Source organism: Rhinatrema bivittatum, chromosome 5 (assembly GCF_901001135.1).
Source record: "Rhinatrema bivittatum chromosome 5, aRhiBiv1.1, whole genome shotgun sequence".
In the NCBI taxonomy this organism is placed as follows: Eukaryota; Metazoa; Chordata; class Amphibia; order Gymnophiona; family Rhinatrematidae; genus Rhinatrema; species Rhinatrema bivittatum.
Window position 1 is genome coordinate 374,798,747 of NC_042619.1, and position 22,715 is coordinate 374,821,461.

General features: G+C 41.5%; 1 protein-coding gene across 1 annotated transcript in view; it reads left to right on the plus strand.

Moving 5' to 3' along the window:
- Positions 1-22,715, plus strand: part of CNOT11 (CCR4-NOT transcription complex subunit 11) — a 104,288-nt gene that overhangs the window by 35,792 nt on the left and 45,781 nt on the right. Inside the window, exons 4-5 of the mRNA XM_029604803.1 lie at positions 5,661-5,863; positions 18,022-18,224. Of these exons, the coding sequence (XP_029460663.1) occupies positions 5,661-5,863; positions 18,022-18,224 (406 nt within the window). The remainder of the gene's footprint in view (positions 1-5,660; positions 5,864-18,021; positions 18,225-22,715) is intronic.

Genomic DNA, 22,715 nt, shown 5'->3' on the forward strand with positions numbered 1-22,715 from the left:
GTTTGTTATGGGCTAAATGAGTTTGATAATAATAATGATAATTCCCTACCACTCTCTTTCTGAATGTCTCCCATAGTTTGAGAGTGGCATCCAAAGACCAAACGATACAAGAAACCGGCATCCAGGTATTTCTAGGTTGCCACGGGAGGGCCGCCATGGGTACAGGGCCCATCATCAGCTGTCCCGCTTGTACCCACTGTTTGGGGTGAACAGTTTTGGTCATGTCAATGATTGCCTTCAATTGGGCCGCCATATAGTAAGCCTGCAAGTCAGGAACTCCCAGCCCCCCCTGTCTTCTAGGCTGATATAAGGTCTGTCTAGCCACCCTGGGGGGACGCCTACGCCATATGAACTGAAGGAGCTTCCTTTGTGTTTTGCGTAAAAAGGTATTAGAAAGTATGATAGGGAGAGTAGTGAAGAGATATAGGAACCGAGGTAATATGTTCATTTTAATAATGGCGATCCTCCCCAGCCATGAGTAGGGGCCCTTATGCCACTTATCCAAATCTCTATCAATTGCTCGGGATAGTGGTATATAATTAAGTGAGTAAAGATCTTCCAACTTGTTATTTAGATAGATACCCAAATATTTTAACGATTTTCTAGCCCATCGAAATGAGAATGTTTCTGAAATATACTGCATATCAGCAGGGGATAGATTTATGCTAAGCAGTTCTGACTTTTCTATGTTGACTTTAAATCCGGACACCCCACCAAATCTGAGGAGCTCCGACTCTACCGCCTTGAGGGAACTAGTTGGGTGGGATAGGGTAAACATGATGTCGTCGGCAAAAAGGGATAGCTTAAAAGTGCTGTTTCCTACCGAGATACCCGTGACAGCAGAAGAGCTCCGAATACTGGTCGCAAAAGGCTCTAAAAAAATAGCAAAAAGCAGGGGTGAGAGGGGACATCCCTGTCGGGTACCTCTCTGTATAGCAAACCGATCCCCATACCCTCCATTGACTTTAACCGCTGCCTGGGGTGCATTGTACAATTGGGAAATCCAGGTCATAAAGAATGGCCCAAAGTTCATTTTCGCTAAAGTATGAAACAGGAAGGGCCAGTGCACCATGTCGAATGCCTTTTCCGCGTCGACAGACAATAGTGCAACTGGGATATTCTCCTTCTTGGCCCACCACACCAAGTCCAGAATTTTCCGCACATTATCCGCTGCCATTCTATGAGGCACGAAACCCACCTGATCGGAATGAATTAAGCCAGGTAGGCAGATGTTTAACCTCATGGCTAGGAGCCTGGCCAAAATCTTCAGATCTTGGTTGATTAAAGAAATCGGCCGATAGGAGCCGCAGAAAATGGGATCCCGCCCCGGTTTAGGCAATACAGTAACGCCTGCCGTGTTAGACTGGGCCTGCAGTGTTCCACCCTCTCGTAAATGATTGAAGAAGTCGGTAAGATGGGAACTCAGGCAGTCATTTAGTGTTTTATAATATTCGCCAGGTAGGCCGTCCAAGCCCGGTGATTTTCCATTTTTAAGTGACTTAATGACCCACGCCACTTCCGTGGAAGTGATAGGCGAGTCTAGTGCTTGCTGTTGTGTGGGACTTAGGGTCGGGAGCGTGACATCGTTCAAGTATGTGGTAATGTCCGCCTCCTGTATGTGAGAATTACTACTGTAAAGCGTGGAATAGAAATCAGTAAAACATTGCCGAATCTCAGTAGGGTTCCTGGTAATGTGTCCCTCCTTATTCTTAATTTTGGTAATTAGGCTAGTTGCTATGCGTGCTTTCATTTGTTGGGCTAGCATTTTACCTGCCTTATTACTTCCCTCATAGAAACGTTGTTTCAGTCGCTCTAGGTTATACGCCAATTGCTTATCATGTAAGGTAGTTAATTGATATCGAGCTTCTGTTAACAGTCGGTAGACTTTGGTAGATTGGGTCCTATAATGGTCTTCCGCCAACCGAGAGATGTCTGCCTGCAATTGTCGATATTTGCATTCCCTAACTTTTTTGTCTGCGGCCGCCTTGGCAATGCATTGTCCCCGAGCTATCGCCTTCGAGCATTCCCACAAACTACTCCATGTTATGTCTGGAGTTGCGTTCAGTTGGAAATACTCAGTTAGCGTCTGGGACAATTGCTGGGAAAAATCTTTTTGTCTTAGTAAGGAGACATTCAATCTCCAATAGGTCTGACCTCCATGACCTAAATGAGACTGCAGGTCAAACCACACCAGCCCATGATCAGACCAGGTAATGGGTTCTATTTCATGCAAGCCTATTTTAGAAAGAAGACATATGTCCACTAGGAAAAAATCTATACGAGAGTAGGAATTATGAGGCTTAGAGTAATAAGTGTAGGAACGAGAGCGGGGATGGTTATGGCGCCAAAAATCCTCAAGATGTTCCTTTTTCATGATAGCTTTGAGTAAGGTTCTAGCCTTCTGACTGGTATGCTTAGAAGCTTTACCCTGGTATGAGTTGTCTAAATCTGGAGCAATCGTGAGGTTAAAGTCACCACCCCAAATAACATGCCCCTCACCGTGTGCCTGAATTAAGTGCTGTATTTTAGGTAATAGCTCTGCTGGATTGTGGGTAGGGGCATACATGGAAATGAGTGTATAAATGTCAATACCCACTTTAATTTTAAGGAAAACAAATCTACCATCGTCATCAGCTATGAGTACCAGTTGATCAAATAAGATATCAGCAGAGATAAGGATGCCCGTGCCCGTGTACTTATGGGTTTTCCCTGCAGCAGCTAAATAAACATGGGGGTAATCCCGAAAGTTCAGCAAGCGCTCATGCCTCCTCCTAATATGCGTTTCCTGCAAAAATATTATATGAATTTTCAACCGCTGCAAATCTTTGTGCAGTAAGTAACGCTTGCGATATACATTTAAACCCTTAACATTAAGGGTGGCTATACGAATAGACATAAGGCAAGGTGATTAGGGAGAAGAAGAATCAAAAAATATGCATGAGCCCCATTGAAGACCACTCTGCCCTCTCCCCCTCCACAAGCATAAACATTAGTGCAGGGTACATGAAGGAGCCGAAATTGAAACACTAGAAAGCCATTATTAACAAGCCCAAATGTAGTCTGCCCGGAGAGAGTAACCCTCAGATTCAGCATGATCCGCATAATTAAACCCGCGGATCCTCTAAGGAGAGGAGTCATCGTCCCAGACCAATAGCCCATACCCCGCCCCCCCCCTCCCCACTCAATCAACAACTATAACATACATACAAACAAAAATGAACCCGAGTCTAACTTAAATAAAGAAAAGTCCACGGTGCATAACCTTAAGGTCCTTTTCAACCTGAGTGTATCTCATTATCGCACACAGTCAAAGCAAACAATGTTTAAAATAAGCAAACTTCCCTTTCCACGCGGTTCCCGCCTTCAACTGGAATCCTGTTGAAACACGGGGATGTAGTGAGAACGCGGACACCTTAGCGTCCGTCTAAAATCACCCTTGATCAGAAAGTGACTCCACTGCGACGCTGCTTCTGTAGGCCGCTTTTCTCCGGGGTCTCTCTACTCTGTGCCAGGTTGACGCGTTAGTGAAGTGCGGCTTGTTAGGCGCCTGAGTAGTTTCAGGTAATTCTGCTGGAATGCCCGCTTCCTTCAGCACGGCTACTGCCTCGGCCGCATTCTTTAGACGATAGGTCTTCCCCGCGCGCTGGAAGGACAAAGAGAAGGGGAAGTTCCATCGATATTTAACCTCCGCTTGCCTCAAAGCATTCGTCACCGATCTCAGGCCATACCGCTTCTGTAGGGTACTAGCGGCTAAGTCTTGAAAGACCGCTACGGAGATATTCTGCCAGTCCCAGGATTTCTTTTTCCGAGCTATGTTAAGGATTCGCTCTTTTTGGGAATAGCTTTGGAAATTCATAAGAATATCACGGGGCTTGCCATCCTTCCGAGCTCCGAGGGCCCGATGAGCACGCTCAAGTAAGATGGCGCCGATCTCCTCATGTTCGCCATTTGCAGGCTCAGATCTTTCCTGCTCACACAGATATCTGCAGAAGGCCTGAGCGGTAGCCATGCTATCCTCAAATTCGGTAGACTCCGGAATCCCCCTTAGTCGGATGTTTTGGCGCCGGGACCTATTTTCTAGGTCTTCGAGCTTGTCGGAAATTGTTAAAAGTTCAGCTTGCGTCTCAGATTTTGCTTTGTCCAGATCCTGAAGTAGGACCTCGTGCCCTTCTGTGCGTATGTCGATTTCATCGACCCTGTGGCCTAGGCTGAGAAAATCATCGCGGAGCTCTGCGAAGGATGCCAATAGCTCCTTTTTATTATTTTTGATCTCCGAGCGCAGGTCCATAAACCATTCCCGCATCTGGCTTTTAGTAAGGATATCCGCCGCCTCTGGAGTGGTGTGCACGGTATGTGGGGGCGATAGTATCGGAGCTTCTTCCTCCGGTCTCCCGTCTTCCCCCATCGGACATTCAGCCAGCTCGACTCCCGCTTTCCTGGAATCCGCCGCCATTCTCGTGAAAGAGAACTTCTGCAGTTCACTTTTTTTCTTAGGATTCATCAGCCCCTTTTACACAGGGCGAGATCAGGTCCTGTATAGCGCAGATCGTGGGAAAAAGCTACTGAAATCGGGTAATATAGTTGAGTGGTTCGGGGAGCCCTGGGATCATGCGGCCATCTTGGTTCGCGGCGAACAGCGCCCCCCCTCACTAAAGACTTTTAGTGATCTTTGAGAGCTCTGCCACCTAGTGGCATGGAGGACGTCCCAGACAACATGGCTAATTCATCTGCTATCTACGGAAAACACCATTTACGGTAAGCAAACTTGCTCCTTTGTCTTCATATTTATAGTGGTCTTTCTGTCCTTGGTGAAGGTTGGCTTTGAGTGTGTTACCGAGGGTGAGGTATTTTACTAGCATGTAAGCACTTGTATCACTTATTTGTTGTTTTTTCTCAATAGGACATGCATTAGTGGTAAATTACTGTCTTTTCATAGGGAATGCTATTGTACCTAGTAGTAAAGGGAGTTTGTTTTGCTTTTACTGAGATGTCACCAGAACATCTTTTTTGTATGTTGAGTTGTATGCATAATGCCCTGCTTCTGCTCTGACCCATTGTTGGGGTCAGGGGGTTCCTGTGGATACAGAGTGTATGTTTACATATAGTCTTGTGACGGTCATATGTTCAGTGTGTCACGCATGTGAGAACTGTCAGGTGTGTCCTGGCCGAAAACAGATTGAGAACCACTGCTCTAGCCATTAGGTATCCCCCTGTGTTTTTCCCATTCCCTTTTGAATTCCATTACCACTCTTGTCTTCACCACCTCTTCCGGGAAGGTATTCTATGAATCCTCCACCCTGTCTGTGAAGAAATACTGACATTGTTCCTGTGGTTATCCCCTTGGAGTTTCAAAGCATGGCCGCTAGTTTTACAGCTTCCTGTCCATCAGAAAAGGTTTGATTTTTATGCATTATTTATACATTTAAGTTTTTTAAAAGTCTGTATCATGTCTCACCTCTCTGTCCTTCCTCCAAGGTACACATATTTAGGTCTTCCAATCTAATTTCATCCTATGTGCTTTTTAGTTTTTCTGTAATAAAGTATTGTAGTTGCCATGGTCGTGTGTACTTTTATTTCTACAATTTTCTTTAGTAATGTTAAAGAACATTTTTTTCATTGCTGTTGATTAAAGAAGATTTTTCTTTCTCAAATACTTCAAGGTCATTTTCGACCAGAGTTTATCCGGCCACCACCACCTCTCCACATTTGTGATGATGAATTAGCCTGGCTGAACCCAATAGAACCAGATCATTCAATTCAGTGGGATAAATCAATGTGTGTAAAGAACAGCACTGGTGTGGAGATAAAACGTATCATGGCAAAGGCCTTCAAAAGTCCCTTATCATCCCCACAGCAGACACAGGTAATTATATGTTTTTCAACATTTTATTTAAAATTATGCTAGCAGTATATTATTTATATTTCATAGCATAACAAGTTCTCACAACTCCAGAAATGTAGCACCCATTAATAAATACAAAGTTAAACCATTCAAACAGCCAAGATTAGGGCATAAAGAAAGAATAGGAGGATTCTCTAATTTTTTTCCTCATAGATTTTAAAATTCTCAAATATGCAAAGTCAAGGGGGCAGCATATTTCTCCGATTATCACAGTTCCAATCAATCAGTTAGCAACCTACCTGCTTAAAGGTTTTCAGATTCTCACTACATCAAAGTACTTAATTCCAACCAGATAATTCACCTTTTCAATTTTGTAGTATGTGTTCCATAGTAGTTTAAGCCTTCTTTTGGATCATGGCTTAATATGGAGACTTATAGTAGAATTGTACAATCAATAAATCTACTACCAAGGGATATCTCTTATAGATACAGGAGGAATTTTATTTGAGATGTCCTAATACTATTAAGTAATCCTCTACTAGTCTAACACCCTGTTATTTCATATATCCAAAAATAAGTTCTGCCCAATAAATCTTTATTATTGGACAGGGTCTCCATGTATGAAAATAAAATTAGACTGTTCACTTTCTCTATCTATATCTATCTGTCTAACTATCTATCTGTCTATATATATATATATATATATATATATATATATATATATATGTAGAGAGAGAGGATTTCACCTTTAACTTCCTCATCAATGGGGTACCATGCCAGTTGTAACATTTTATAGGCATTTTCTTGCACTAATTGATATATCTTTGACTAGTTTGTGATATTTAGATGCATGTTCTTCATCCGATACACTGTCCCACATTGGTTTCCTTTCTATATCTTTCAGGGCCACCTCAGTTGTTCCCTTTTATTAGATTATATAAATCTGGAGATTATGTGGGCAACTTTCAAATTGGCTGCATTGATCCAAAGTCTGCATGTACGTTTTCTCTGTTGGCAAGCAGTATAAAGTCAGCCATACAAGTGGGTAATGTTTTTCTGATGGTGCTGGGATGAAGAAGCTCTCTTAGAAAAACTGACATTTTTTAATCTGAGCAGTGCTGTTTGTCTCTCATCATTCTTTTTCATTCACTTGTATAAGTGAACAAATTTTTGCTCTCTTCAAAGCCAAAAATCATGTTTTACTTTGTTAAATGTTTTTCTTTTTTGCAAATCTCCTTTTTATAAAAAGAAAAAGTAAACTTTTTTTAATTTACTTTAGTTTTCCTAATTTTTGCCATGTTGGGTTTCAAGAAGTGTGGTGTGTCAACAACATTGTGTGAGATGTTTGGGCTCTTAGTCTGATATACCTAATTGTGCCGCCTGTGTTTGTATGTCCTCGAAGGCCAGAAGATATAGAAGTGTTACCCTGAAGGATCTCATGAAATCTCAGTCATTGACCTCAGGAGGCAAGGGAAGGCCTTCAAAAGCTGAGAGACCTTTACCTAAAAAAAAATAAAAAATAAGGCAGCGTCCTCTCATGTTGAGCATCATGAATTTGTGCTCACTCAGCTCAGGCACCTTTCCTCTTTTAGAAATGTACGTTGCATTCTTTGGCACAGAACACAATGGTGCCATTCCAACCCAAGGTTTCAGTGCAGAGAAACACAAAAGGCCATTCTTGATACTGGATGGAGGAAACAAGTTTGTTGCAAGGTACAACACAGTCAGCAGAATTCCTTTTCAGTGCAGACAATATGTTGGCGCCATTGACTAGCAGAGCAGTGGGAGACCTATTGGCACCAAAATTGTCTTGATGCCAAGATGAATTCTGCGGAGCAGAGAAACAGAGAATATTTCTTATCAAGCATTGCATATAATGCCCAGTATTTCAGTAGCTATGCCAATTCTAGTTGTAGAATTGGATGGCAACTCAGCATATCGTTCCTTTTATAGGAAAAAAAATGTGGTTGGAATTTGTAAAAAAGTATTTGTTGGATTAGCCAAAGTTGCTGTCCCCTCCTTCAGTGGAACAAATGTCTCCCATTTTGGGCAAGATGTCTTCTAAGTCAGGCACTTAATCCACTATCTGCCTTATCAGGCAAGGATAAAATGGTCCAGATGCAAATCCTATTTTCATTCTCGTGAATTAGCCTCCTGAGGACAGATCAAACCAGAAGAGCTTCCTAGAAACTTATCGTCTGGACATTCTCAAGCATGTTCAAAATCCTCCTGATTCTTTCTCTTATCATTTGGATGATAACCAATCAACAGGTCTTCCATTAGATCTTTTGCATCCCAAGAGCACATCTCCTGAAAATGTCTGTCTTAATATGCTTTTGTTCAAAACTGGCAAGGGAAATACTCTTTGTTCAACAAGAAGCAGATCCTTGAGAGTAGAGTTGCTTAACTACATTGAGATACACAATAGTAGTAGTGGTTCCATTTCATAGACTTCTGCAGGAATGTCAAGCATGAATGCAGCAGGCACTACTATCCACCCTGCTGACATCAAGTATAGGGTGCAACCAACTCCAGGTTGTCTTAAGATGCAGTTACTGCACCAATTAGTAGTAATGGAGATGGCATTAAAAAGAGCAAAATGTTCAGACATATCCTGTACTTTTCCAACTAAGGATGCCAGAATGCTAGATAATGTAATGAAAAATACTTTTCCAATCAGCCGTGCTTAATTCAAGCTCATCAGTTGCATGGGTTCCAATAATACTGTATGCCGTCTTCCCTATAAAAGCTACAAATGTTAGCAGAAGCCCTTCCAGTAGACAAGATGGAACAGTTCCTACTAGTAATTCAAGAAGCTGAAGAATGTGATGAGCACCTCATCAGATCAGTCTACGATTCTTATGACAATTCTTCCCGAATATCAGCAGTTGCTTTTGGACCCAGAAGACTTGCTTGGCTGCAAGCTTCTGAACTATGGGAGGATGTGCATGACAAGCTGGCAGATGCCCCATACACAAGTGACAGTCTCTGTTTGGGGAAGAAGTGAAAGAAGCAATGGATACCATTTGTTTCTAGAAGGTCTCAACAGCCATACACAGGACAATACTACTCTAGAAGAAGATACTTTCTGTATCCTTGCCTAATACCCTCCTCTGCCGCAGCAGCATCAACCCAGACCAAGGGCTAGGGAAAGAACACAGCCTAAACCTTTGTAGTCAAAAACACTGACTACATTTTGTCATAATTTACTCAGATCTCCAGTTGGGGGGGGGGGGGGGAAACTACAGAACTTCAGTCTAGCATAGTCCTTGATAACAATCTACTAGATATTGAGAATTATCAAACAAGGCTATAGATGAAATCTCAAATATTCTTCCTTGAACAACCCTCCAAAGAAGTATCCCATGGAGATCAAGCAACTCTTACTACTTCAGTAGTAGGTGGCATGTCTCCTAATAGCCAGTGCAGTAGAACTGGTCCCACTACAAGAAGGAAACTCTGGATTCTATTTCAGATGCTTCCTGATTCCAAAAAAAGATAGCTGGTCTCTGACCTATTGTTGACCTCAGAAATCTCAACAAGTACCTTTAAAAAGAAAAAAATAAATCAGGATAAATTTTTTTGGGTACCATCCTTCCCTAGTCAGAAAACAGTTGGTTGGGAAGAAGTGATGTCATCGCCCACAATGGCCGCATAAGCCCAGAGCTCCCTACCCAACAACTGAATCCCCCAACATCAAGCACTCGTGGGGTGTTACTGTGCTATTTCTGCACCCCAGCAGTCCTCTTCAGAGGTGTTATGGCGACGCACAAGAAAAAAAGTGGATTTATAAAATTCCTCATTCATGAATGCCGCCACGCTGTTGGATGCGGGCCCTGACAGCAGTTTTCAGACCAAACGTGGCGCTGGAGGTGAGCAGAGTACTCAGGGGCGAATCAGTAGATGGTGTGCCGACCCGGGCTGATTTTATAAGCTGGTTCGGAGCTCTGCAAAAACAGAGATTCAAGGCTTACTTGCTGAGATGAAAAGCAACATCACTGAGTTAGGGAGACAGGTCGAGGACATGGAGTTCCGCCTGGAAGGCCAGGTCTCAGAGCTTGTTGGCTGTAAATTGTCCCAAGAAACTTTTACAAACTAATTTGGATTTACTAAACTGTATTGAAGACCTAGAAAATAGGTCCAGGAGAGTGAACTTAAGGTTCCGCGGGATACTGGAGAGCTCTGAATTTACTGACTGTAAGCAGGTGGTCGCTAGCATAAGTGCACAAGTTCTGGGTTCCCGTGCAGAATCACTGGAGACTACTGTGGAGAAACTGGAGAGAGCATTGGGGGTTATGCGCAATAACCAGCCATGGTCATAATTGCCTGCTTTCATAGTTTCTCTCTGAAAGAAGAAATCACCTCAGCGGCTCGGAAATCGGAGCCTGTGCTATTAACATAACATAAGAAATGCCATACTGGGTCAGACCAAGAGTCCATCAAGCCCAGTATCCTGTTACAACAGTGGCCAATCCAAGTCTCAAGTACCTGGCAAGTACCCAAACTTTAGATAGATCACAAGCTACTAATGCTTATTGATTACCATAATAGTTTATGGATTTATCCTTGATGAACTTATCCAATCCTTTTTTAAACCCAGTTACACTAACTGCTGTAACCATATCTTCTGGCAATGAATTCCAGAGCTTAACTATGCACTGAGTGAAAAATAATTTTCTTTGATTTGTTTTAAATGAGCTACTTGCTAACTTCATGGAGTTGCCCCCTGGTCCTTCTATTATCTAAGAGAGTAAATAACCGATTTATATTAATTTGTTCAAGTCCTCTCATGGTTGTGTAGACTTCTATCATATCCCCCCTCAGTTGTCTCTTCTCCAAACTGAAAAGCCCTAACTTCTTTCCTCATAGGACAGCCATTCCATGCCACTTATCATTTTGGTCGCCCTTCTCTACACTTTCTCCAGTGCAGCTATATCCTTTTTGAGATGCAGTGACCAGAATTGCACACAATATTCAAGGTGCGGTCTCAACATGGAGCGATACAGAGGCAGTATGACATCCTCCATTTTATTTTCCATTCCCTTCCTAATAATTCCTAACATTGCCTTTTTTGATCGCCACAGCACACTGGGCTGACTATTTCAATGTATTATCCACTATGCCACCTAGATCTCTTTCCTGGGTGGTAACTCCTAAGATAGAACCTAACATTGTGTAACTACAGCAAGGGTTATTTTTCCCTATGTGCATCACTTTGCAGTTGTCCACATTTGAAAGCCCAATCTTCCAGTCTCGCAAGGTCCTCCTTCAATTCATCACAATCCGCTTGAGATTTAACTACTCTGCATAATTTTGTGTCATTCGCAAATTTGATTACCTCACTTGTACCCCTTTCCAGATCATTTATAAATAAGTTAAAGAGCAAGTATAGATCTCTGAAGCACTCCACTGTTTACCTTTATCCACTGTGAAAACTATTATTCCTACGCTCTATTTTCTGTCTTTTAACCAACTTGATAGCCACAAAAGGACATCGCCTCCTATCCCATCACTTTTTAGAAGGGCCACAAGGTGGAAGTATACCAGGATTTAGCAATTTTGGCCATACGCAAGAGCAGAGATGTTGTTTCTACGCTCCACAAGAACAATGTCAAATACAGGTGGCTTTTCCCATTTGACTTGAGCTTCAGTATTGCTGGAGTGGCTTCCCATGTTGCCACAATAAATGAGATAGTGGATATCTTGCAAGCTGCAGGCCTGGAAGTAACTTCTTCAGTTAACAGTGCACCTACCCTCGGAAACGGCTGACTCCAAGATGGCAGCACGTGGACATAAGAAATTGCCATGCGGGTCCATCAAGCCCAGCATCCTGTTTCCAACAGAGGCGAAACCAGGCCACAAGAATCTGGCAATTACCCAAACACAAACATTATTGCCAGAAGCAGTGCCGCCACCTCATTTCCCTAAACTTCTCCCAAACTCCTCCCAAACTCCACACCTTCCCCTAATTTTAATTTTACTGCTGCAATAAGCCCATTATCGTGTGCGTTAGGGCGTCATCACATGCGATAATGCCCTAATGCACGCGACAATGGGCTATCACATCTTGGAAAATGACCCTATAAATTAGCCAGATAAGTTAGACCTCCTATTAAGCAGATCTAAAGTTAGCTGGATAAACTTCAAGCTAATTTAAAACTTATCTGGGTATATTCAGCAGCATGACTGTGCCACAGAGTATCTCGACAGGAGAGCGTTTCCTTCTTGAGTTGTAGGCTGGTTGATTAATGCTGGTTCTGGGACATTTCTGCATTTACCTGATATTCTACCATGGACATGTTTATCTTTTTGTTGGGTAAAAAGGGGGATTTTCTCTATTTTCTGTTTATTTTCACTAATGGGTGTGTCTGGGTAAATTGTGATCACTAAATTGTGATCACAATTGTGATCCCCAAAAGAAAATGGCACATCAAATTGCTTAGGAATAAGACCTGGGGGATATGTTGGAGGACAAAGATCAGGATCAATGCTTCTTAGCGGTCAGCAGGAGTTCAGTCTCCTCAATAATTAAGGAAAATGGGTATAAAGTACTCTAGAGATGGTATTTAACACCAGTTCAATTGAGCAAAATGTTCTGATGACAGGTGTTGAAAGGGTTGTGGAATTAGAGGCACATTTATACACCAGTAGTGGGAAACTATGGGATGCAGTGCTTGATTTAATTTACTCATTGGAAGGGTTTCGAGTACCTAAGGATCTCAGTGTGTTGTTTATGTATACCAGAAGCTGTGGGGACAGAGTTTTTTCCACGATGGGTTCTGTAGGTAGTCACTGCAGCTAGGTTCGAAATTGCTTATTGGTGGCGCAAGCCTACCGTTCCTTCACTGAGAGATGTTTGTGCCAGGCTTGATAGGGTGTTTTATACGGGAAAATTAACTGCTATGCGCAATGATAGCGTAGTTAGATTTGAGAAAATTTGGTTCCCCTACACACAATGGAAATCTAAGCTGTCCATATGATTGATTAATTTGGGCTGTTCCTGTGGGTGGGATGGTCCTAGGGCATCGCTGCACTGGTCCTATCTTGGTTAAGGTTCTCCCTGGGAATTCTGCGATGAAGGGAGGATTGATGGTGATATAATATTGTTTAATAGGGTGTTTTATTCTCACCTATTAAATTCTCTTGGGGTTCATATGCTTTGTATTGTCTCATGGGTATTCATCTTTGTCAGTGTGTGTGTGTGTGTGTGTGTGTATATATATATATATATATATATATATATGCACCTATATATACTCAGGTTCTGCATAAATACTCAGTCACCACAGGAATTCAGAGGGGGGGTGGGGGTATAATAATGAAAAGACAGCAGCATTTGAATGATAGTTTATTTTATGGTAGCATGTCATTGGTAATGTCTTAACAGAAATATTTATATGGTTTCACAGCACTGTATGTTCTCATTGTGCTGTAGTTCATTTGTTTCGTTTAATGGAGATATTTGTTTTACTATAACAAAATTTCACTGCCAATACTGTATTCTTCCTTTTACTGTCTCACCAGCACCCAGAGTTGTTGCTGCTCACCTATGAGTAAGCAGTGTTTGTTTTCCCCTGTCTAGACGATTGACTCTTATCAGGTCATTCCCTGCAAGAGGCCCATTCTTCCATACAATGTACAATGACTACTCTTCAGTCAATCCCCCAAATTCCAACATTACATCTTCTCTGGTAATAGACATCATTGGAACAAATATAGATGCTTTCAAGGGGAAAGTGTTTCTGCCTCAACAAAGCGCAGACAAATTATACAAAAAAATCCTGAATTTTATAAAACGGCAACAAATTCCTGTTATGTTCTTCATGAAGATGTTAGTCCATAAGGCAGCATCAGTTCTACTTCATTTGCCCGTCTCTGCTTGAGACAAGCTCAGTGGCATCTGACATTCCAATGGAGCCAACATCTTCAACCAATGTCAGACAAAGTGAAGATATTTATCAATTTTGTTTACTCTTTGAATTGGTGGTTGGACTATTCAAACCTGCTAAAATATTGATTTTTTTCCCCACCAACCACAATTTCAAGAAGTTAATGCAGATGCTTCCAGTCACAAGTGGGGAAGCTCACCTGAGAGGCCTATACTCTGGTCTGAAATCCAACTCTGTCAAAGTTCATCGGCCTATTTCTCATCAACCTACAATTGCCAGATTTACGAAGAGCCTCATGAATCTGAAACCTTCAATAAAAGATCCACCTGTTCCTTGGGATCTAAATGTAGACCTTGCTCAGCTTATGAAGTCTCCTTTTGAACTGTTTATTGGCAGATCTAAGATTCCTTTCCTGGAAAGTTCTGTTTTTAGTATCATTTATTTCTGCCTGAAGAGTATATTTATGTATTTATTTAAAATTATTTGTATCCCACCTCTCCAGTGTTTGGGGTGGGTAACAAAACATAGAAGCATAAAATACATGTCTTACATATAAAAACAAAATAAGAGACAATACATAAAATGAACAATACAAAGGTTGACAATACATAAACAATACACAGGTAATGGCAATGGAAATACCATTTAAACTTATTTACTGCTTTATCTGAATGGCTATCTGCCATGGTCACAGCCACGATGGAGGCATTGTATCTGGAGATAACAAGTGAGCAAAACTTACTGGATGGGAGCTTGAATGGGCGTGAGTAGCAAGGAGAAGGCAGTAGATAATAAATGGGTTTTTATTGCAGTTTTGAAGTCTTTTTGATTGATATGGTCCTTATATATTGTGGAAAAGAGTTTCAAAACGAGGGGCCTGCAAGTGAGAGAGCTTTTTCACGGGTGGAGGACATTCTAACTAAACATAGGGAAGGGGTTTTGAGCAGTTACTGAGAAGCTGAATGGAAGGATCTGGTTGGAACATATATTTTAAGAGTACTGCTGACCCATGGAAAGTGGACATGATGTAACAAATTGCGTACTAATAATGCCAGTTTATATTGTATTTGATAATCAGAAGCCAATGTAAGGGTTGAAGAGCTGGGGTGATGTGGCATGTTTGCATATGTGTTTGACCTACCTTGCTGCAGTATTTTGTACTAGTTGGTTGGAGTGGTTTGATGGTAGAGTATGGAAGGCCAATGTAAAAGCATTAGAGTAATCGATTGAAGTTAGTATTAGAGTTTGGAGTACAGTTTGAACATGTTGTCTGTCTAATAAAGGTTTTTTGTTGGTTTTTTTTTTTTTTTTTTTTTTTAAATAGTCTTTATTTTACTTTTTCAAATGGTAACAAATACAAAAACAATGAACTCCTTCAGGAGTGGAAACAAGAGTCCAGCTTTAACTCCACCAACCCCCCTCCCACCCTCCCCTATCTAATAAATGTTTTAAGTGATGCAGAAGGCGCAATTTATAAAATGATGAATGGACAACAGATTTTACATGGTCTTGTTTTTAAGTCTAATTGAACTCCAAGATGACATACAGTTTTTGATATGGGAATAGTTTGTGAATCAAATTGTAAGGAAAAATGGACAGGAAAAGGTGTGGAACGCCCTAGGACCATGATCTCTGTTTTACTGATATTTAAAGAGAGTCTGTTGTGTTTGAGCCAGGCTGTAATGGAAGAGAAACATAGAGAGACAAATTGATGAGTTACTGACCAGGATGAAGTGATTGGAAAAAAAAGAAATGAATGTCAGTATAAATGTGATAGGATAGACTCAATGTATATAGAAGATGACAGAGGAGCTAGATAGATATTAAATAGTATAGCAGATAGAGCTGAGCCTTGCGGAATACCCATGGTGATTGGAAACCAGGAAGATGTCATTAGCTATTTTCATGTGTTCTGTCAGTGAGATATGAAGTCAACCATGATATGATGGCACCTGAAATGCCAATATCAGAAACACGGTTACGAAGTATGTTATGGTTCAAAGTGTCAAAGACTGAAAGAATCATGAGAAATGAGGTCCCTGAGTAAATGAATTGCAAGCCCTGGTCTTATACTCTTTTTGTACTCAGATTTTCTGCAACAGGGTAGTTTTGAAGAGGCATCCTAAATTTCTCTCAAAATTTGTCTTTGTTTCATTTAAATCTACCCATCATATTGCTAGTGTTCTTTTCTAGACCAGATGCCTATAAGGGCGAATAAACTCTTCATACATCGGACTACAGAAGAACTTTATTCTATTTAGATAAAATAGTCTTACAGAAAATCTTCAGAATTCTTCATCTTTCATCCCAGTTAAGCAAGGGGTATCAGTTATAAAGATAACTCTATTGATTTGGATATTTGGTTGCATCACTTATTGCTTCCATCAATCAAGACTACATCATCAAAGTAAAGTGAAAGCCCAGCACATGAGGGCTACTGTAGCTTCCTTGGCATATACTTATTCTGTTTCTGTAGGAAGATATCTGCAAAGCTGGTACTACTATGTCTTCCGTGCATGCATGTCCCATTAGAACAGTAGTTTTGGACAGGCAGTTCTTAAAATCTTATTTAATAAATCTCTGCAACTTTACCCACCAGCCTTGAGCAATAATTGTGGGTTGCAATGACACTTCTCTGTCAACATGTAGGCATGAATCAACCTTAACGTGGGTGACATCATCTGATGGTACCAACTTGGACCCAGCTCTCAGAGCTCATTAAGTCTTACTGAGCATGGTGAGAGTTCCTGCACATGTATTTTTGCCTTGTGAGCCCTTCAGTCTATCTTCATCCAAGCTTCTGCAATATTTTGATGTTGACCTTGTTTTTGGACTTTATCTGCCTTATTGTATTTATTTTTTGCTGCTGTCTTGGTGGCCCCTCATTTTTGTCTCCCAAAAAAAAAAAAAATGGAAAAGCCCAATAGCAGTCAGCAGTTTTAAGGACTGTATGTGTGGGCACTCTACATTAATCACTGATACGCATTCCATCTGCTAATGCTGCGATGGTCCAGATCATGATGACTCCAACAACTACAGTTGTGGTTGGATATACCTGAGGGCACAGCAGTACTGCGCTCGGAAAATGGAGGCCCTGAAGAAGGTGCTGGTGAGTAAGAGCCCAAAGGTTTGTCGTGAGGCTGAGCAGTGGAGCTGCTGCTTATCCAGGAGCAAGGTATTGGATTTTAGGTGGAAGGAACTGAGGCAGGATTCACAGGAATACTCCCCCCTCCCTGCGGCATCAGTTTCTTTTTTGTGATGCATCACATCAGTCTAGGTCAGGAAAATGTAATAGTACAGCCTGTCCTTCATTTTCCTGACCTAGACTGAGGGACAGATGATTGGTTTCTCTGTTGCAAAGCAGAGTTCTAGTTGTATGGTTTAAGTTTTGGGAAAGCAGGGCACCACCAGATTGTGTGACCTATCATGTAAATCTTAAACAAACTCATTTGGAGAACAATTACAGCTAAATAATTTTTTGCAAAAGATATGTTTTAAATGTCATTAGTTTTGAGTAAGCAATATGCATTGAAATGTCTTTTATGAATTTGTATTGTTTTTAAAAATTTGCTATTTGCAATTGGCATTTAAACACTTATTTTAGTAGTTTAGTCAAGGCTTTTTAAAATGTAATGTATGTTTGAAATTACACGTTTTATGCATTTGTTTTAGAAAATGTAATCACTGTTTTCTTCAGAGGTGTTCCAATTCTCAAACTGGTGGGTTACATTCTCAGTTGGTGTGAGGAAAACTTAAGCTTACAGTGCTTCTCTTACTACAGAGACGCTTAGCTAGACCAAATGTATCTAGTATTTTCCTCCAGCGACACAAAATGTACAGCTAGCCCACTATTCCATAGTTACCTCATGTTTAGGTTATAGAAGCAATCATACATTATGACTATCCTTTGTAATTCTATCTTCAGAACCAAACATTCCAGGGTAAGAAATACTGAAAATAACGAATTATGCTCAGAGTAGACTTGATTGGGGCTATTAGCAGGACAACTACCCTTGGCCTTGCTCTGAAAGGAGGCGTCGTGTTTGCTGCATGCTCAGGACGGTACAGAGGCTGTGGGGAGAAACAAGTGGCAGCTTGTCCCCTGATGAGGCTCTGTGCTGAGGCTCGTATCTTTGCTCCTACATGTCCCTAGATCCTGCCATGTACTGGAGAAAAGCAGAACAAAAAATGTTTAATTTTGTTTTCATTTTCTTTATCGTGTTAGTATTCGATTCTTGCAGTTTTGCACTCTGGTTTATAAAATGCCGTTTGTTTATATTTTTTTCATAGCTCCTCGGAGAGTTAGAAAAAGATCCCAAGCTGGTTTATCACATTGGCCTAACTCCTGCCAAGCTGCCAGATCTGGTGGAAAATAATCCTTTGGTTGCTATAGAAATGTTACTTAAACTTATGCAGTCAAGTCAGATAACGGAGTACTTTTCAGTCCTGGTCAACATGGATATGTCCTTACATTCAATGGAGGTGGTAAATAGGTAAGCATTTGCGTTTTGTGCAAAGATTTTTTTTTTTTCATTTGGATGTAACATATATTCTTGCAGTGTCATGCTTATGAGTGATTGGAAGAGTCAGTATTTAAAGCATTTACTGAATTTGTATTCTTTCAACAATATTATGATTCATTTCTATGCTTACATTTTGTGCCCAGTTGGCATGTTCAATTTTGAAAAGAATTGATTGGGAAAGGTATATGGCCTGTTACAGTGACCCAGTGTGGTTGACTGTGAACATTTTATTGGCATGCTTATATCACAAATGTCTAAGTAGACCTGTTTTGAAAGTACCTGCTGTCTTCAAAAGTTGTGTTGAGGTGGTATTGATGTCAGCATGCATAACAAATACCCATTCCTGTTCTATTGTTGCCTGCTTCACAGTGCCCTGGAAGATAGGAAATGTGTATCATAGATTGATACTTATTGTTACTACTCTGCTCTTGCAAGATGGGAGATTGGTTAGTGGACAGAGGGCATGAGAAGATAAACTGAAAAATGGTTTGTTTTCATGTCATTGTTTTAGTAATAGGAAGCTAATCTCCAAAGTAATATTGCCAGTGTTAACACAAGCCAAAAACTCAGTATACAATAGTAATTGTTAGGATTTTACTTTAGCAGTATGTTGTCGTTTTTTTTGTGTGTTATCCATGTATATAAGTTTGAGTTCTTATATCACAATTTTATGCCATAGAATGCCATGTTACCATGCTTCCAACCTAGTCCTGGGGGAATTCTGCACTACTGCAGAGTGCAGAATTTGTGCAGAATTCCCGCTCTGCGCAGAAATTCAAGTTTCTGTGCAGAATTTGGAGCAGACCCCACTGTGCCACTAGCGGACCCCATCCTGCTTGCGGGTCCCAGCGTGCCACATGGCGAAGAGGGAGGAGTCCCGGCATGTCAAGTGGCGGTGAAGAGGAAGGAAGCCCCGGCGTGCTGCGTCATGGTGAAAGAGGAAGGAGGCTCTGGCGTGTTACTTGGCAGCAAAGAGGATGGAGGCCTCAGTGTGCTGCAACACAGCGAAGAGAATGGAGGCTCTGCTGTGCCGCTGCACGGTGAAGAGGAAGGAGGCCCCGGTGTGCCACGTCACAGTGAAGATGGAGCTGCAAATCCCAGCATGCCGTGAGCGAAGCAGGCTCCGTTGAGTCTGTGTGTAGTGGTTGTGTGAGAGATTGAGAGGCTATGTGTAGAGGTATGTGTTTAAGACTGCAAGTTGGTATATGAGTATGGGAGAGCATGAATAAGGGTGTGTGTGTGCCAGAAAGAGGGGGGTCTTTGTGAGGAGATTGTGAAGGAATGTGTATGTGTGTGAGAGATTGGGAGCTGGTGTGCATGAAAAAGGGAGTGTGTGTTATATGAGGGAGTGAAGGTACTTGTTTGTGAGAGGAGGAGCCTGAGTGAAGGGATGTGTGTGTGTGTGTGTGTGAGAAAGAGGAAGCCAATGTGCAGGGGTGTGTGAGAGAAAGAGATCGGTGGCCTGTGTGAGGGTGTATGCATGACAGAGAAAGGGCACCTGTGTGAGGGTGTGTGTGTCGAGAGAGCGGGAGCCTGTATGAGAGAGTTCGTATGTGTATGATAGAGGGAGCCTGTGTATGTGAGAGCGAGAGAGGGAACCAATGTGGAGGGGTGTATGAGAGAGAGAGACATAGGTAGCCTGTGTGAGGGTGTATGCATGAGAGAGAAAGGGAGCCTGTGTGAAGGGGGTGTGCGAGAGAGAGAGAGAGGAAGCCTGTATGAGGGGTGTGTGTATATGCACGAGAGAGAGGGAACCTGTGAGTTTGAGAGAGAGAGGGACAGAGGGAGCATGTGTGAGAGGAAGTACTGAGAAACGGGACAAACTCTGGGAGTTTCTAGAGTGGAAGGGGTTGAGCCTAGCGGGGAAGGGGAGAGATAGTGGAGAGTGAAGGAGTTTGGGGGCCTGAGAAGGCAAAGTGAAAGGAGACTGGCCAGGGAAGCAGGGAGAGGAAGGGAGGGAGGAAGGGACATTCTTACAATGTGCTTCTAGGGAAATTCTGCTCAAAATATTTAAAACTCTACATGTTTAATACATTTTTTCTGTATTTTAAATGAATTACTTAAAGATTGTCATGTATATTGTGCTAGTTTAACCAATATAAAGTGTGCAGAATTTTACAGAATTTTCAATTTTTGTGCGCAGAATTTTAAAATTGCGCGTGAAGAATTTTCAATTTATTTGCTCAGAATTCCCCCAGGAGTATAACCCCTAGGTCAGAATAAAACTCCTTGTGCAAGCGCATCTAGAGCACTTTGAATTTGACATTCGAACGTTTTAGATCTTTTCTGCAGTGTGGACTCTTCCATAAGAGATGTGGACAGCTGAAACCAGTTTTGAGTGGAAAAGGACCTAATATTGGATTTTTCAGCCATTTTATAACTGTGCATAATATATCTGAGATTTGCAAGAGAAGTTCGAGCATTACTCATGAAGAATTGAGTGGAGAAGTGAAGAAATACAGTGAATGTGCCATTTCTACACTGTGTGTAATGACATCCATGAGTTAATTTGGTTTTCGAGTGACGGGGAACATCTGATGCAACACTTTTGGAAGATATATAAAAAAGGCAATGTTTTAGAGGTTGAAAAGACAGGGGGTGGTTTGGATAAAAAAGGAGTGTTTTTTGGACAGTATGTGGTGATTGGGTGATTGGTATGAAAGAGATGGTGGTGAGTGGGTGAGAGCGTGCATGTGCGATTAAGGTAAAGGGAGGGATGTTATGAAAAAATTGTAGTCCTGCAACATTTAAATATGTAAACAAATGACAGAGGTGTTTCTAAATTATATAACAGAAGTATTTTAATGTGCAATTAGTGAAGAATAAAAAGATTTTGTTATTGACAATTGTTAATTGAAAAAGCAGACTGTCTCCTTATATGAGAGGTGGGGTATTTGATGTATATTTATAGACAGTCTGGGTATTGGCGTGTTGTTTTTTTGTGTGCATCACAGAATAAAATCTTAACAAATTCTTCTACACAGTAGTAATGGAAACTCATAGCTCATGGAATCAGTTCAAGTGTTTAGTCTGCCTGTTTAGAAGAACTTCCAGTAGGGACTGGTGAAACAGGCATTTACGAATATCCAGCTGGGCAATGGTGAAAGACTGTGGTGTGTCTACCGATTCCATATCATAGGAATACATATGTCAAAATCTCCTTCTGCATTATCTGTTTATTTTGCTTTGCAACATTACTGATGCATTCTACTGTAATTAATTTTGGGATATTCCTATCCTATAAAAATATAGATAGCAGAAGTTTATATTTGTATGATTAAAGGTTTCCTTTTGGAAAGTATTCTTCTCAATGCACAATTAAGCTCTGGAATTTGTTGCCAGAGGATGTGGTTAGTGCAGTTAGTGTAGATGGATTTAAAAAAGGTTTGGATAAGTTCTTGGAGGAGAAGTCCATTAACTGCTATTAATCAAGTTGACTTAGGGAATGGCCTCTGCTACTACTGGCATCAGTGGCATGGGATCTTAGTGTAGTGGATTGGCCACTGTTGGAAACAGGATGCTGGGCTTGATGGATCATTGGTCTGACCCAGTATGGCAATTTCTTATGTTCTTAAGAATCAGCAATAAAAATGAAGAATCAATAGTGTCCTTGGTTTTCAGTATTTTTTTTTTCCTGGGAGTTAACCAGTGTTTATTACAACAAAAACAAACACAGAAAAGAATCAGCATAAAAAATTACATTACTTTTCCCAGAAAATAACTTATTTTAGTAGACATAAAATAGTACAGTAAAAAATAAATATATCTAGAGCAGAGCTATCAAAACATTTTATGGAAAAGGCCACACAACTTTCAAAGTCAGTGATAGAGCTAGATGAAAATTGCAATGACTCTCCCACCAGCATTTCTCATCTTGTCTTTTTCTCACCCAGTGACTTACCTCTTCCTTCCCTTTTCCCCATAGAATCTTCCTTGTTTTTTCTTCAGCTCTCCATGTGTTCCCCATTTGCTTCTCTCCTCCTTCCAGCAGAGCACAGTTCCCATGCCTTCCTTCTCAGTGGGTGGCGCCAGTGGTAGCTCTGGATCTCCCAGTACAGCCCCAGAGGTGATTTTGGCCTCCCTGTTTGGCGGCAGCTGCCGCAGCAGCAACTCTGACCCTCCCTCCTGAGACGTAGCAGCTCCAGCTCTGACCGTGGATCCGGTCTCCCTCCACCACTGGCACGGTTTCTTTCCTCCTCCTGTGCGGGCCTGTGGTTTCGGTGGCAGCATGTCCTGCACGTTTTGCTGTATATACGGTCTGGGTCCAGGTCCTGTGCATACAGCACTGTCTGTCTTCTGGGGGCGTGCGGGGGAGATGCTTGAAAGCATCATGGGCCTGCAGCCATGTTTTTTAAATTAGGGTGAAAATCAGTTTAAACCAATTTTCATCAATAAATTACCAGGTTTTTGTGAAGATGAAAATAGGTTTAAACTGATAATGAAGGAGGCTCATTTTTGGGC